The following is a 15,847-nucleotide window of genomic DNA, read 5'->3' on the forward strand; positions in this document are numbered from 1 at the left end:
GAAACAAGTAGATTAAACCAGTGTCATATGCTATTCTAGACACTATTCCATCCTCCATTTACTTTTCAGCCTTCTAGATTCTTCTGGGATAATTTTTCTCTATTTTTGGGCTTCATGAAACTAGGCTTCCCAAGTTTATTTGCCTTGCAACTGACTGCACATGGCTTTGGAACTTAAGCTCTGAGCCTCAACTGGCATTACCAGGATTTGATGACATAGATATGTCTGCATGGGTCAAATTCTCAGAGAACAATGAATCAAGAATACCAGAACAAGTGCACAGTGCAATGTTACGTAGTTAAGCTTTTAAGAAAACCAGACATGCCTTTCAATTTTGCACAAGTTCTCTGACTTTTGATTTCTAGAAATTTAACCATATTTATACTTTTTCTGAAAATAAAAAGGAGCAAATGAAAGTCTCTTAGGAGGGCCTAAGTCATGGGTAAGGGGGAATCCTCGCTAGGCCAAGTCAAGCATAACCAAAGATCACGGGCAAAAATCAGTCTCCTCTTTGAAGACATCCACAGAAGCAGTTTTTGCATGTCAAGTAAAGTGCTGTGTGGAAAAAGAGTTGAATTAAGGGCAGATTTACCTAGGAATTCCTGTATCCAATGCAAGTTACCAGAATTGAAAGTACATGGGGGGCTACCCTGGCATCGCAGTGGTTGAGAGTCCGCCTGCCGATGCACGGGACGCGGATTCGTGCCCCGGTCCGGGAGGATCCCACATGCCGCGGAGCAGCTAGGCCCGTGAGCCATGGCCGCTGAGCCTGAGCGTCCGGAGCGGAGCCTGTGCTCCGCAACGAGAGAGGCCACAGCAGTGGGAGGCCCGCGTACCACAAAAGAAAGTACATGGGAAGCAGAACATTTGTTAAATGTGCACTATTTACTCCGCCCTGTATACACATGCTGTTCTATTTCAATAGTATTCAAATTTTTAGTCAAACTATGAGAAAATTTCTCCTGGCACCATTGTTCTTCAGGGTTAAAGTTACCAATGGGAGAAACAAAACAAAACAACCAAACTCTCTCTCTCTCTCTCTCTCTCTCTCTATATATATATATATGCAGAACAAATGCAGACATAAAAATGCAGCCACTTCTACTGCCTCCCCAATAACCTACTCTTTAAGTAAATGTGACAATACTAGAATTTAACGCTCAAAAATCTACCGTGCAGGGCTACCCTGGTGGCACAGTGGTTGAGAGTCCGCCTGCAGATGCAGGGGGCATGGGTTCGTGCCCTGGTCTGGGAGGATCCCGCATGCCGTGGAGCGGCTGGGCCCGTGGGCCATGGCCGCTGGGCCTGTGCGTCCGGAGCCTGTGCTCCGCAGCGGGAGAGGCCACAATAGTGAGAGGCCCGCATACCGCAAAAAAAGAAAAAAAAAAAAATCTACGGTGCACTGTGCCTGGTACCCAGTAGGCGTTCAGTGTTTGCTTGTTAAATGAATACTGAAAATATCTGGGACACAAGCTTTCGCTTTGTTTATGTGCATTTACATTCCACTCATAAAAACACACTGTAACATACACACACAAGTCTACACATAGCCCCACTGATGTCAACTCCTGAAAATGCCCTCATGACAAAAAATGGAAGATAAATATTACGCTAGAGTGGGACAGGATGATGACAATTAGAGAAGCTGCGAAAGTAAAATTCTAAACACAATTCTTCCATAGTCTTTTTTGTATTACATTGTGTTATTTATTCTTTCTTTTTCTCTTTCTTAAAATTGAAGTATAGTTGATGTTTTATAGTCTTTTTGATGTCGGGTATCTTCGTTTCCATGATAATTCACAGGTGTCTACAAAAAAGTAATCTATTCCTACTGTGAAACTTTAGGACTGCTCTTGGCCATAATATCGCACATAATTACGAACAATCTTTTTACATCCTTATAAACGGCACATCAGAGAATTCATATTTTAAAGGAAGCCACATATTTACAAGTAATATGCAACATGTTCAACAAATGTCAACAAGAATTTATATTCATTGTATCATTTATCATATAAAGAGTAGCTACCAGAAGTACAAGTAATTCTCACACTAGTGGACATTTTTACTAACCACTCATTTCAGTTCGTTGATCTTTTCTTTCCCTAACAAGTATTCCTAAATTTCTTGTGTGTGGCATTTTGTGTTTTTTATCCTGTCTTTATGCTGTACTTCAGAATAAACAAAAAATAGGGAAAGAAGTAGATTGGGATTTGTTTTGTTTACGGGTTTAAAAATATCTAAGGCAACATAGAGTTTAACTCCACAGGTTTGTTTACCAGCAGGTTGCTGTTCCAAAGAAGCCAGCCATTTAAAAAACGCGCAAAATAAGGCTCGCAAAAAAAAAAAATTATATACAGGGAATAGATGGAGCGCAAAACACATCAGTCACCAGCAACAAAACAGAAACTTCATTGCTCGCTATCTGTAAACAAGAGGTCGGGCCAGAGCTCCGTCCTGGCACCCGGGAGGTAAGCCATGTGATAGGCACAACCCCGTGCCCATCCCTAAGCGTTCCGCAAGGGCCGCCTGGGGCCCAGGACCAGGCAACCCACCCTCCAGCCGGGACCAAGCCCTACCGGAATTCTGCTTCCAGCTTGGGGGCTGGAGTCGACCCTCCCTGCTTAACTTCCCTGCAGATACCCTGACGTTCTTAAACCTCCTTCAACTCTCTGCACTTTTGCCACGCACCCCGAAACCCACGGCGGCTCTGGCGACCCCCGATCCCGGCTCTCCGAACCTGCGCCCTCGGGGAAGCCCACCCGGGAGGCGCCCCTGCGGGCGGCTTACCGAGCAGCGAGCCTATGAAGATGACGACCTGCACGGTGGTGGTGAACTGACGGTACAGCTGCGCCTCGCCGAACTCCCCGAGCGCGCTGCGGTTGGCGCCCTCAGCCCCGGCGCCCGACGCGTTGCGCGGCTCGCTGGCGTTTCGGGAAATCCAGCTGCCGTTCTGCCCCATGGCGAGGCCGGAGCTCCAGCTCCGTCTTAGCCCGCCCGTGCGCCCGCCGTGCGCCACTCTCCTGCCTCGAGCGCGGAGGAACACGCGGGCGCCTGGTGGATATCTGGAGAGCCCGGAGCAGCCGCGGGTCCCCTCACGTCTCCACATCGCCAGCCCCGGCGCCCGGGAGGCGGGGAGCGGAGAGGGCGAGGCTTCGCCCCATGCCCGTTCCCTCCGGGGTCCCCGTCAGCAGCCACATGAAGGCGGCACGGTCACAGCCCGCCGAGCGTCGTCCGTCCCTCCTCCCGCGTGGTCAGCGCGTCCAAGCCCACTTAGCAGACAGAGAAACACGAGAGGCATTTGATGGTCAAGGAGGGCGCTCTCCGCTCCCGCCGCCCTCTTCAACCTCTGCTTCTGGCCACCCCCGGGTCAGCCCTCTCGAGTCCCCTCCGGCGGATGGGCTCAGCCCCGCTCCTCAGAGGGAAGAGAACATTGGACTGCAGCCTTTTTTTCAGTCCTGCTGGCTTCGAGGCTACGTGGCGATGGGAAACCCGGAAAATGCCCAAGTCAAATGCTCGGAGCCCCGAAGGGACCTGCTGGTCCCCACGCCGCCCATGGCCACGGTGGAATGCCCCGAACCTCCCCCAATAGCCTCGCCGTCAGCGCCCGATAGTCCCCCAAGACGCCCGCGAGGGCTTCTCCGGCCCAGCCCCTCGCTAGGGGTTCCGACCTCCTGCCTCGGCGAGGGATGCAGGGACCTCGTTCCGCAGACCCTTTGCCTCTGCACGGCCCAGTGCCTCCTTTCCTGGCCCCGCTCCGGCCCTCGGTTGCAGGGAGAGAGCCTCCAGACTTTGCGGGGACACAAGAAGACACCCCTAGAAGGGAAGAGGCACTATCTGCGGTATCGCCAAACAGCCTGCGCGCGCTTGAGGCGGCTGAGGGCGCGCGGCCCGCGGGGCGATCACGTGACACACGTGGCCCCGCCCCTACGCCCAGGCTGCCGTGGGCGGGGAGGGACGGCGCCATCTTGCTCCCCTCCCACCACGATCGTGATAGCCAGGGCGGAGAGCGTGGGAGGGGCGGAGGAGTCACGTCTGGCTGCGGTGCAGAAGCTCGCGGCTCCTCCGGGGCTTCACCTCGTTTACTGCTGTCATTACTGCTCCTTATCTCGTCAGCTGGGGCTGCCTGAGGCTGATAATTCCACATCGTTGGCACCTGGGCAAGGAGCCCAGTCTCCTCCATCGGGCCTTGGGTGTAGCTGAAGCATTTAAGAAAGATGGGATTTAGAAATACAGTGCCCGGTTTCCTGGGCCTTTTCATTGAGTCTCATTTCTAAAATGTACACGATACAACCCGGTTGGGTGGATTCTGGGAATGAAGAGTTGGGGAGGGAGCAACTTCCTGCGGGCTGATGCAAACGGTTGGGAGGCCGGGATGAGCGAGTAAACAAGAAAAAATGGTAAAGAGAAGCCGAATGGGAAAAGGAACAGGTATGGATGGCATCCAGAGAGAGAATCAGGGGAAAAGAGAACAAGAGAAATTAGAAGAAAAGACAACTAAAATTTTGCCTGGTTTGACCTTATGAGAACTGTTTCTTTTTAATGAGTGAAGGACACGGTAGAGGGCTTTGACAAATGGACTGGTAGGACTAGGTCCCACCGCAATAGCTCTTACGAATTGATTAAAATTACAGTTATTTCTTGGTTATCTCAAGGCTGATCGTGCTACCATAGGGCTACTTCACTTTCCCTATTAACCCTTATTACTTATTCTTCTTGAAAGGGCGAAGGTCCATGTCTTGTACATCTTTGGATTCTCAAAATACCTGCACGTAATTCTCTATGTAAGCAGGTATTTTGAACATTTTGGAGACAAAAAGAAAAAGAAAAAGAGGGCTTCCCTGGTGGTGCAGTTGTTGAGAGTCCACCTGCCGATTTAGGGTACATGGGTTCGTGTCCCGGTCTGGGAAGATCCCACATGCCGCAGAGAGGCTGGGCCCGTGAGCCATGGCCGCTGAGCCTGCGCGTCCGGAGCCTGTGCTCCACAACGGGAGAGGCCGCAACGGTGAGAGGCCCGCGTACCGCAAAAAAAAAAAAAAAAAAAAAAAAATCATTTCCAGCAGTTAAAATTTGTTCTGGGAGTACAAACATATTTTTCAAGATGAAACCCCTTACACTGTAGTCACTACAAAACATAATTTATAATAATTCAGCAATATCCAGCACACTCCTTAGGAAAGGTTAGGGAAGATATGTAAATGAGTTGTGTAGTGACAGTTGTAAAAATACCCCTTTACCCACCGTCACCTGCCATCCCTATTCAAAACTACTAAAAAGGATTGGGATAAATGTGTAGAAAACATTTTTCAATTTTTCAGATGTAAAGAGTATTTAATAAAGCAAGAAACCTCTCATTTTGTATTCCGAGAAGATACCAGTAAATTCTCTCCAGCCCCTAAACTGGTGTTAGGGTTTGGGGTTAGTTGAGTCAAGAAATAACCTGATAGGAGCTTCTCTGGTGGCACAGTGGTTAAGAATCTGCCTGCCAATGCAGGGGACACGGGTTCAGACCCTGGTCCTGGAAGATACCACATGCCACAGAGCAGCTAAGCCTGTGCGCCTGAACTACTGAGCCTGCGCTCTGCAGCCCATGAGCCACAACTAGTGAGCCTGAGAGCCACAACTATTGAACCTGTGCACCTGGAGCCTACGCACCACAGCGAGAAGCAGCCCCAGCTCCCTGCAACTGGAGAGGGCCCACACGCAGCTATGAAGACCCAATCGCAGCCAAAAAAAAAAAAGAACCTGATAAACTGAGGGGTCACCGTGATCCTCAGACTTGAGGAAGGATTGCCTTGTGACAATATAGGACCAAGGATGAGATCAGAGTGGTATACTTCTTATGGCCATGGGCTATATGAAATTTTCACTGATTACGAGATAATTTAATATTGATATAAGAAGGGGGAAAGGGGGGGCGGTGGGATGAATTGGGAGATTGGAATTGACATAAGTACACTATTGGTACTATGTATAAAGTAGATAACTAATGAGAACCTACTGTATAGCACACAGAACTCTACTCAGTGCTCTGTAGTAACCAAAATGAGAAGGAAATCCAAAATTGAGGGGATATATGTATACGTATAGCTGATTCACTTGGCTGTACAGTATAAACTAACACAATATTGTAAAGCAACTATATTCTAATAAAAAAGTAAGATTGATGTAAGCGATTGGACATGATTTAAATATATGTCAAATGTCTATAGTAGTGTTATTTATACCTGTCTGCTCATCACAAACTTAGTGGCCTAAATTACAACAGCAATCACTTATTCTGTTCACAAATATGCAATTCTGGCAAGACCCATTGGGACTGCTTATCTCTGCTCCACATGATATCAACTGCGCCAGCTCAAAGTCACAGCCAGGGTATGGAAGCTGAAGGCTTGTTAACTAACATGTCTGGCAGCTGATGCTGGCTGTTGTTGGGACCTCAGCTGGGCCTGTCAGCTGGAATGCTTATATGTGGCCTCTTCCTGTGGCTGCTTGGCTTTCTTACAGCGTGGCAGCTATGTTCCAAAAGTGAGCATTTCAAGATAAGAGTCCCAAGAGGACAAGGCAGGAAGGTGGCCGACTTTTATGACTCATCTCAGAAGTCACAGAACATCACTTCCACTGTACTCTATTTGTTGAAGCAGTCAAAAGCTGCCACATATAAGGGGAAAGGACAGAGACTACACCTCTCAGTGGAGGCAGTGTCCATCATATTGTAAGAACAGCAGGTGGAATGAGATTGTTGCAGTCATTTAAGGAAAATAAAATCTGCCATAACATCTGTTTTCCTTTTATCAAAAAAATCCTTCCAAAGGTCTCGTTTTTAGATATTTTTTTTTGGAATGAAACCAGAAGAGGTCAAAAACCACATAAATTAATTACAGTCCTCTTCAGTTACTGACCGTGTACAGGTATTACAGGGATATGAGCTAGCCAATATTAACACCTGGCAGCAAACTGGTACACAGCCATAGCTGAAGGCAGGTGATTAGGACCACCAGCCCACATATTTATGTGCTAGCTAATTTTTATCCAAAACTTTCTGGAGCTACACTAAAAGCAAATAATAGAAAATGGAATAAAAAAATGGGCAACCTCTGGCTCTTAGATAGTGCTTAGTAATTTTTCCTTACATTTTTCTCCCATAATGAATAGTATAAGAAGGCATTCTCCCAGCTTAAAAACACTTTGCGTTCCCAGAGTTTTAAAGTTAGTTGTGTAGTGCTCAGGATCCATTTCCCTATAGAAATAATAAACAGGATGATAGGGTTCCCAGGCAGAGTGGGGCAAAAAGAAGGAAAGGCTCTGGGGATTAAGGACTCCCAGGGAGGTCCTACTCAGTCTGTAGGTCTACCTAGCTCTCCAAAGGTCTACTTTCTTCACAGTGTTTAAAAGAATTACTCTTCTCCTTGTGCCAGCAGTCCACTCATTTAACTAATGTTAATGCCCTGTGTTGGGAAGGCAGGAATACAGAAATGTGGAATAGAACAGATTCTCGAAGCTTCCTCCAATCACCTGTTCCTTAATCATATACCTCCTGGGATTTGCTTAGGGATTTTACCTCTTATAACCATGGGAAAATAGGTATGATGGTTAATTTAATGTGTCAACTTGATAGGGCCACGGTTGCCCAGATATTTGGCCAAACATTATTCTGGGTGTGTCTATGAGGATATTTCTGGATGAGATTAACATTTGAATCTGTAGACTGAGTAAAAGGATTGCCTTCCTTATTGTGGGTGAGCCTCATCTAATCAGTTGAAGATCTGGCTAGAACATAAAAGCTGAGTAAGAGAGGATTTCCTCTGCCTGACAACCTTCAAGCTGGTATATAAGCTTTTCCCTGCCTTCAAACTTGAAACATTGGCTTTTCTGAGTGTTAAGCCTGGTGGCCTTCAGACTGGAAGGACACCATCAGCTCTCTTGGTTCTCAGGCCTTTAGACGGGACTAGAACAACACCATCTACAATCCTGGGTCTCCAGCTTGCCAACTGCCGATCTTGGGACTTAGCCTCCAAAACTGCATGATGATAAATCTCTGTGGTAACTTTTAAAAGCCTATTTCCGGGCTTCCCTAGTGGTACAGTGGTTAAGAATCCGCCTGCCAATGCAGGGGACACGGGTTCAAGCCCTGGTCTGGGAAGTTCCCACATGCCGCGGAGCAGCTAAGCCCTGCGCCACAACTACTGAGCCTGTGCTCTAGAGCCCGCGAGCCACAACTACTGAGCCCACGCACCACGTCTACTGAAGCCTGCGCACTCTAGAGCCCGTGCTCTGCAACAAGAGAAGCCACCACAGCGAGAAGCCCGTGCACCGCAACAAAGAGTAGCCCCTGCTTGTGGCAACTAGAGAAAGCCCGCGCACAGCAACGAAGACCCAACACAGCCAAAACTAATAAATAAATAAACAAAAATTTTAAAAATTAAAAAAAAAAGCCTACTTCCTTCTCTGTTTTTTCTCTTACACTCCCATGGTGTGGTGATAGGCAAAATTTACGTGTAGGTGCTAACAACATCTTTCCAAACCTATAGAATGAAATAGGATCCATTTATGTTCCAAAGAATTCCTGGATTCCAACTTTCTTGGGCATTTATTGAAGAGCAGGAAGGGAGCTGAGTAGGGGACAGAAGAGATGGAATAGGACTTGGGATAATTGCAAAGCCCAAGGGGAAGGTGGGGGGAAGTAAGGAGGAGCCTATGGGTTTATTTCCCCTTCCTTCTTCCTTTTCATCATGGAAGGTCTCTTCCTCCTGCCTCCTGTCCCCAACACTACACTCACATGTCCCTGCATGGCCTCTCACTAAAGATGGAGAGAAGAGAAAAGCTGGAAGTGTTTTGAGTTGGTAAGCCAAAGCAGCAGTGTGCTGAGGAAAGAGGGATCCTTATGGCCCCAGGCTACGCATCTGGAATAAGTAGTTCTATTTCCAAATGGCTAATTCTATACCTATACAAAAGACACAGACAATGCAGGTTATTATGTAAACATTACTAGTGTTCAATGGTATCTCATTCTCCTCTTTTTCCGGGCACACAGAAGACTATTTTTCTTGGCTGTCCTTGCAAATGGGAAGGGCTATGTGACTATAATGACTAATGATATGTGATCAGAAGTGACGAGTCATTTCTGAGCTGTGGCAGTGAAAAGCTTGTTGTGATTTTCAAGTCTCTCTGCTGCCCTGCCATTGTGATTGTGGAAGGGGACTTGTGTTGAAGAGTTGAAATATTGAAGCAGCCTGTGTTTCTGAGCTACCATATTGTGGCGGGGGGGGGGGGTTGCGGATGCCCTAGAGACCACCCAGACATAACAACAAATTTTATATAAGCAAGGAATAAATCTTTATTATACTAAACAACCAAGATTTTTGGAGCTGCTCATTATCACAGTATAACCCAGCCTATCCTGGCAGATAGAGTCATGAAAACTGGGGCCTGCAATATTTAAGACAGCATAGACTTTATTTCCTGGGAATGGAAGATATTGAGTTAGGGCTTAAAAAAAAATCTCTGTGTATATTGGTGGCAATAAGGATATCCTAGGTCCTTGTAAAATGAAAGTGGTAGCTGATAATAAAGTCTCTGGGCATCTTTGAATTGAACTACTGGAATATTTCATGTCCAAAAACATACTGGTCTCCAATAAATTTATGTTACTTAAATAACTTTTTGGGGGGAGTACTTAAGCTTAGTATACTCAGATTGTCTCTTTACACAGGCAAACCTACCAACTCCCTCAAGATAAAGAGTCTAGTATCCGGGGCACAGGGAAGGTGGGCAGTATGATGTTGGTGTCAGTTTGACCTGGGTTTGAATGCCTGCTCCCCTATTTCCACTTGTGACACTGGGCAGTTACATGACCTCTCTAAGCTCAGTTTCCTCCTCTACCAAATAGTGATAAAAACGCCTATATTGCAAGGCTGTTTAGAGGACAATAAAATACCAAATTAATGAAAATCTCTAACAGTACCTGGCACATCATAGGAAATCAATGAAACGTAACTATATAAGATTGATTCCAGTTTATTGATGCTTAAAGACAACAAATATCAAAAGGGAAAAAAAGCATCATCTTTCAACATTTTAAAGAATTCTCTCTTTGTAGATATAAATAAAGCACTGCCTAACAAGTCCTGTATTTCAAAAAATGGAAGAACCACTTACTTTGCAATTAACAAAGGACAAAATGGCTTTTGGTTAAAGATTTAGAAGTCTACAATTTAGCCTTTACACTATTGGGCTAAATACGTTTATTTTATGGTTCTTAGTTTGGGGTATGTTAAATTACCATCAAAGAAATTATCTGTTGGGCTTCCCTGGTGGCGCAGTGGTTGAGAGTCCGCCTGCCGATGCAGGGGACACGGGTTCGTGCCCCGGTCCGGGAAGATCCCACATGCCGCGGAGCAGCTAGGCCCGTGAGCCGTGGCCACTGAGCCTGCGCGTCCGGAGCCTATGCTCCGCAACAGGAGAGGCCACAACAGTGAGAGGTCCATGTACCGCAAAAAGACAAAAAACAAAACAAAAAAAACAAACAACAAAAAAAGAAATTATCTGTTTAAAAAAGCTAATACTAATAATTTACTAATTATCATAAGTAATGTAATTAGTATAATAATTTACTAATTATATTTACTAATAATTTGCATATTCCAAATTATCTCAATATGTGGACTGGGAAATGGTTTTCTACTGATATGAATCTATAACTCCTAATGCAGTTTCCTAATTTGTAATAGTCCTTGCACCTATAGATTGCTATTAAATTCATCAAAAATATCTGGAAGGTGAGAGATTGAATACCCCTTCCCCCAGAAAGCCTCAGTAATTTCATATACACAGACACATAGACACATGCACACACACATCTACACATAGGGATTATAAAGCAACCTGACTAATTTTTTAATAGCAAGTATGCCAAAACTAAAATATCCATGAATATTATCACCTTTAAAGGAGTCACCTTGGGAAGTGTTTAACTGTTGAAGAATATCTTAACACTTACTTGGGACTCTCTTTTATAACTAACTTCAGAAGTTGGAATATTCTTTCCTGTATCATAAAAGGAAACATTCTTTTGCTGATGGTAACAAATACGTCCTTTAAGAATAAATTTGAATTTTCTGATAGAGCCAAAAGTTATCTAGGACCAATTCTGGTGAATTAAGTGATCAAGACAGTATCTTCTTTGCTAAAAGATGAGATATGACTATAAAATACTACGACTCACAGTCTGACTTGTAAGTAATGGCACAGCTTCGGAATAAAAATATATGCTTAACTTATTCCAGAATTTAAAGGACAAGACTCATTTGGATATATAAATATGTAAATGCATACAAATACCCACAAATTGATGCAAAATAAAAAAAGCAATTTTTATTTCATAATTTCTTGAGCAGCAGGAGCCACCTTGCCTCTCCTACTCCTGCCAGGCCACAGAGAGCTGTAAGAATAATTAAGTGCTTTTACCTGCTACAAGGAGACAGGAGAGAGGGCAGGGCCCAAAAAGTATTCAAAGAAGTAATGGCTGAAAATTTCCCATATTTGGCAAAAATCATAAGCCTACAGATTCAAGAAGCTGAGTGAGCGCTAAACATGATAAACCCAAAGAAATCTATACCAAGACACGTCATAATCAAACTTCTGGACACTGACAAAGAAAAAAATCTTTAAAAGTAGCCATAGAGAAATGCCACTTTACCTATAGGGGAAAAACAATGTGACTGATAGCAGAGCTCTAATTGAAACCACAAAGGCCAGAAAGAAGTGGCATAACATTTTCAAGGGCTGAAAAAAAAGAACCACTGACCCCAAATTCTATATCCAGTGAAAATATCCTTCAGGAATGAAAGGGAATATAGTTTTAAAATTTGGGCACAACGACCAACAGTCTGGAAGTTTTTCTTTGGGAAGTTGAGGGTAAACAGCAAGACCAGGAGATGTACTTTTGGGGAGCAGGGAGGTCATGAGGAAGTAGAGTCTCTTCCTTGGAGAACTGATAAGGGTTTAGGGAGGGCCTGGAGAATAAGGAAATCTTGGAGTGTCCTGACAAATTGTTTGTGAACCCCAGTTACACAAAAACAATCTTACCAGTCTGGATGCTCCAAGAGTTTAGAGGTTATCTGCCGGAAGCCAGGCAAGTACCAGTCTTTACTTTCGAATGATCCAAGACTGCTGAGTTATTTCATGTAGGGCAACCAAATGCAATGTGTGGACCTTGTTTGGATCCTAATGCAAACAAAGCACTGTAAAACAAAACAAAACAACAACAACAACCTTTTCCTTTTAACAGATTATTAGAGTATAATTGACATACAATAAATTGCATATATTCTACAGTTTGATCAGTTTTGATATATGCAAACACCTGTGAAACTATCACCACAATCAAGATAATGAATATATCCATCACTCCCAGGAGTTTCTTCTTGTCCCACTGGAATCCCTCCAGAATCCCTCCCTGTGGCTCATCTCTGTTATCCTGATACCAGGCAATGGCTTATCTTCTATTACTAAGTTTGTATTTTCAGAGTTTTATATAAATGGAATCATACAATATGTACTCTTTTGTCTGGCTTCTCTCACTCAGCATAGTTATTTTGAGATTCATCCATGTTATTATTATATAGATAGCATATTTCTTTGTATTGCTGAATAGTGTTCCATTGATTGTATTGATACATCTCAATTTGTTTTTACCAAGAAACAAGTTTGTCCATCACTTTTGATGAGCATTTGTGTTGTTTTCAGTTTGGTGATTAAGGGCTTATGAACATTCATTTACAAGTCTGTTTATGGACATATGCTTTCATTTCTCTTGGGTAAATAAATACCTAGCAGTGAACAGCTGTGTCATATGGTAGGTATGTGTTTAACTTTTTAACTAAAACTCATGATAGGCCTAAATGTAAAACTGAAAACTATAAAACTTCTAGATGAAAACATGGAGGAAAATCTTTGTGACTTTGAGTTAGGCAAAAATTTCTTGGATAGGATGACAAAACACGATTCATAACAGATAAAAACTGATAAATTGAACTCCCTCAAAAGTAAGAACTATGCTCTTTGTAAAACACTGTTAAGAGGGCTTCCCTGGTGGCGCAGTGGTTGAGAGTCCCCCTGCTGATGCTAGGGGACATGGGTTTGTGCCCCCGGTCCGGGAAAAGCCCACATGCTGTGGAGCAGCTAGGCCCGTGAGCATGGCTGCTGAGCCTGCGCTCCGCAACGGGAGAGGCCACAACAGTGAGAGGCCCACGTACCGTAAAAAAAAAGAGAATGAAAAGGCAAGCCACAGACTGGGAGAAAATTTTTGCAAATTACATATCTGATAAAGGACTTACTTCAGAATATAAAGAATTCTCAAAACTCAATATAATAAAAAAATACAATTTTTAAAATGAGCAAAAGATATGAAAAGACAGAAGATATATGAATGACAAATAAGCACATGAAAAGCTAATTAACATTATTAATCATTAGGGAAATGTAAATTAAGGCACAGTGAGATACTACTACACACCAATTACAATGTTTAAAATTTTAAAAATTGACAATAACAATTACTGACAAAGATGCAGAGTAACTAGAACTCTCCTAAACTGGTGGGAATATAATATAGTACAACACTTTGGAGAACAGTTTGCCAGGGTTTTTGTTGTGAAATTTTGACTTTGAAATAACTTCAAACTTACATAAAAGTTGTAAGAATTATCCAAAGAACTCTCACATATCCTTCACCTAAATTCCCCCCAATGGTCGACATCTATGTTTGACTTATCATCTCTCTCTTTATTTTCTGAATCACTTGGGAGCTAATTGTATATGTAATACCCTATTACCCCTTACGGTTTGAGTGGAAATTTCCTAATAGCAAGGATACTTTCTATTTGACCACAGTACAATCATTAAACTCAGGAAGTTAACACTGATATAATAATGCTGTCTAATCCACAAGACCCCCTTCAAATTTTGCTGATTGTTTTCATTATATCCTTTATAGGTCCAGCATACACTACAGATTCTAATTTTAGACAGATGGAGAATTTTGAACATAATTTGGGTATTAAATAATGTTAAGCAACTGTTATATTTTTAAGGTATAAGGACAGTATTATGTTAATAAAATGTCCTTATCTGTTAGAGATATGTACTTAAGTGTTTATAAAAAGAATATGATGTCTTAGATTTTCTTTAAGATTCACTCCTAAGGAGGTGTGTGTGTGCGTGTGTGTGTCTGTGTTGAGGGGTGGGGAGAGGGGAGAAATGAAATAAGATTGAATAAGATTCTAAATTTGTTGAAGCTAAGTGATGAGTACAGGGGGGTATTGTAATATTTCCCCTACTTTTAATGTATGTGTGAAATTTTTCCATAACTACAGTATTTTAATTTAAAAAAATGGAGAAATGGAAGGATTTTAAGAACTGGGGTGATATGATCATATTTTAAATTTAGAAACATTACTCTGGCTGCAATAGGAAGAATGGCTTAAAGTGGGGCAAGAATGAAAGCAGTGACTAGTTTCCCAGCTGTTGAAGTCATCCAGGGAAGAGATGATGGTGACCTGAACCAAGTTAGTGGCAGTGGGATGGAGTGAAGTGGATGAATGGAAGAAATGGTAACTATCTGGATGTGAGAGATGAGAGAGAGGGAATCCAGGATTACTCTTAGTTGGCTTGGGCCAATGGGGAGGGGGGGCTGCCATTTACCTAGACAGGCATCACTGGAAAAAGAACAGGTCCCTAGGGGAGGGAAAGAGGAGATGGTTTGAAGGGGCCTTGGGTCAAACTAGTGCCTTTGTGTTATCTGGCCACAACTGAGTAGATAGATGACGGCAAGATACTTAAATAATCATTATTTAGCAAATAGTATAAATAATCACTATTAAGCAAATAGTATAGGGGTAAGCAAGGCAGACAGAAGGAAATGCCACTTAAACTTAACTTGAGATAATACGATATGATTATTCTAAATCAACATGCAGCATTAGTAGCCAACTGAAAATGAAATGTAATGACAATGTCTGGGTAGATAGGTTATTTTATAAACTTGAAAAAATATGATTGGAGACAGGATATAACAGAAAGACCTCCTCAATTCACATTAAGTAAACTGGGCATGCAACATAATTCTCTTCATGGGAGTGTTGCTCATAAGATGCCTGGGTGGAAAGACATTTTTCAGTTGAAATTGCATGGTGGTACTGTTGACCCCTAGGGTCAACATGTAGGAACAGAGAACATGCACTGGGATGTTGAATCTATGGTTAAGGGGACGAGTTCGAGGGTAAAAAACTGGCGGGGAGGGGAGTAGTGGTCTCGATTTTTACTCCTGGTCGTCTTCTGGGAAGGCTTAAGGGGAGTCAAAGCGGCTGGAAAACCCATCAAAGTCTGCCCTTCAGAGTTTCGTCTCCTACCAATGCCAGAGTGAAGGAGTTCCAGCAGGCACTTCTGTGAAAAGAGACTTATTTCGTGAAAACCATACCCCTTGGCACTATCATTCCATTCTGATGGATTTGATCTCCCACGTCCCTTCAGGTTCCCCCGCTCAGTTCCCCCAGCAGAATGTGGGTTAAACCTTCCCCCAGCCTCGCTCCCATGCCGAAGCTGCTCACGCGCTAATAGCGTTCATGACACCGCTTCTCACTCAAGAGCCGGCCAGGGGCGCGGAGTTCAGGCGGGGATCCTGCTGGGCGCCGAGCCCCACCCCCACCGTGACCCCGCCCCCGGCTCGACGCCCCGCCCCCACGCCCCCTCCCGGCGTGGAGCTCCGGCTGCGATCCTTCCCCCAAGCGCGGAGCTCTCCCCATCCCTGACCCCGCCTCCGGCTTGGAGCCCCGCCCACGATCCCGTA

At 44.0% G+C, this 15,847-nt stretch overlaps 1 protein-coding gene across 1 annotated transcript in view; it reads right to left on the reverse strand.

Annotated features, from left to right (window-relative positions):
• The window catches only part of GPR176 (G protein-coupled receptor 176), a 90,463-nt gene extending 86,620 nt beyond the window's left edge, over positions 1–3,843 (reverse strand). Inside the window, exon 1 of the mRNA XM_060147036.1 lies at positions 2,791–3,843. Coding sequence (XP_060003019.1) covers positions 2,791–3,109 — 319 coding nt within the window. The 5' untranslated portion in view covers positions 3,110–3,843. The remainder of the gene's footprint in view (positions 1–2,790) is intronic.
• Positions 3,844–15,847: the final 12,004 nt, after the last annotated feature.

Source organism: Lagenorhynchus albirostris, chromosome 1, assembly GCF_949774975.1.
Source record: "Lagenorhynchus albirostris chromosome 1, mLagAlb1.1, whole genome shotgun sequence".
Taxonomy (NCBI): Eukaryota; Metazoa; Chordata; class Mammalia; order Artiodactyla; family Delphinidae; genus Lagenorhynchus; species Lagenorhynchus albirostris.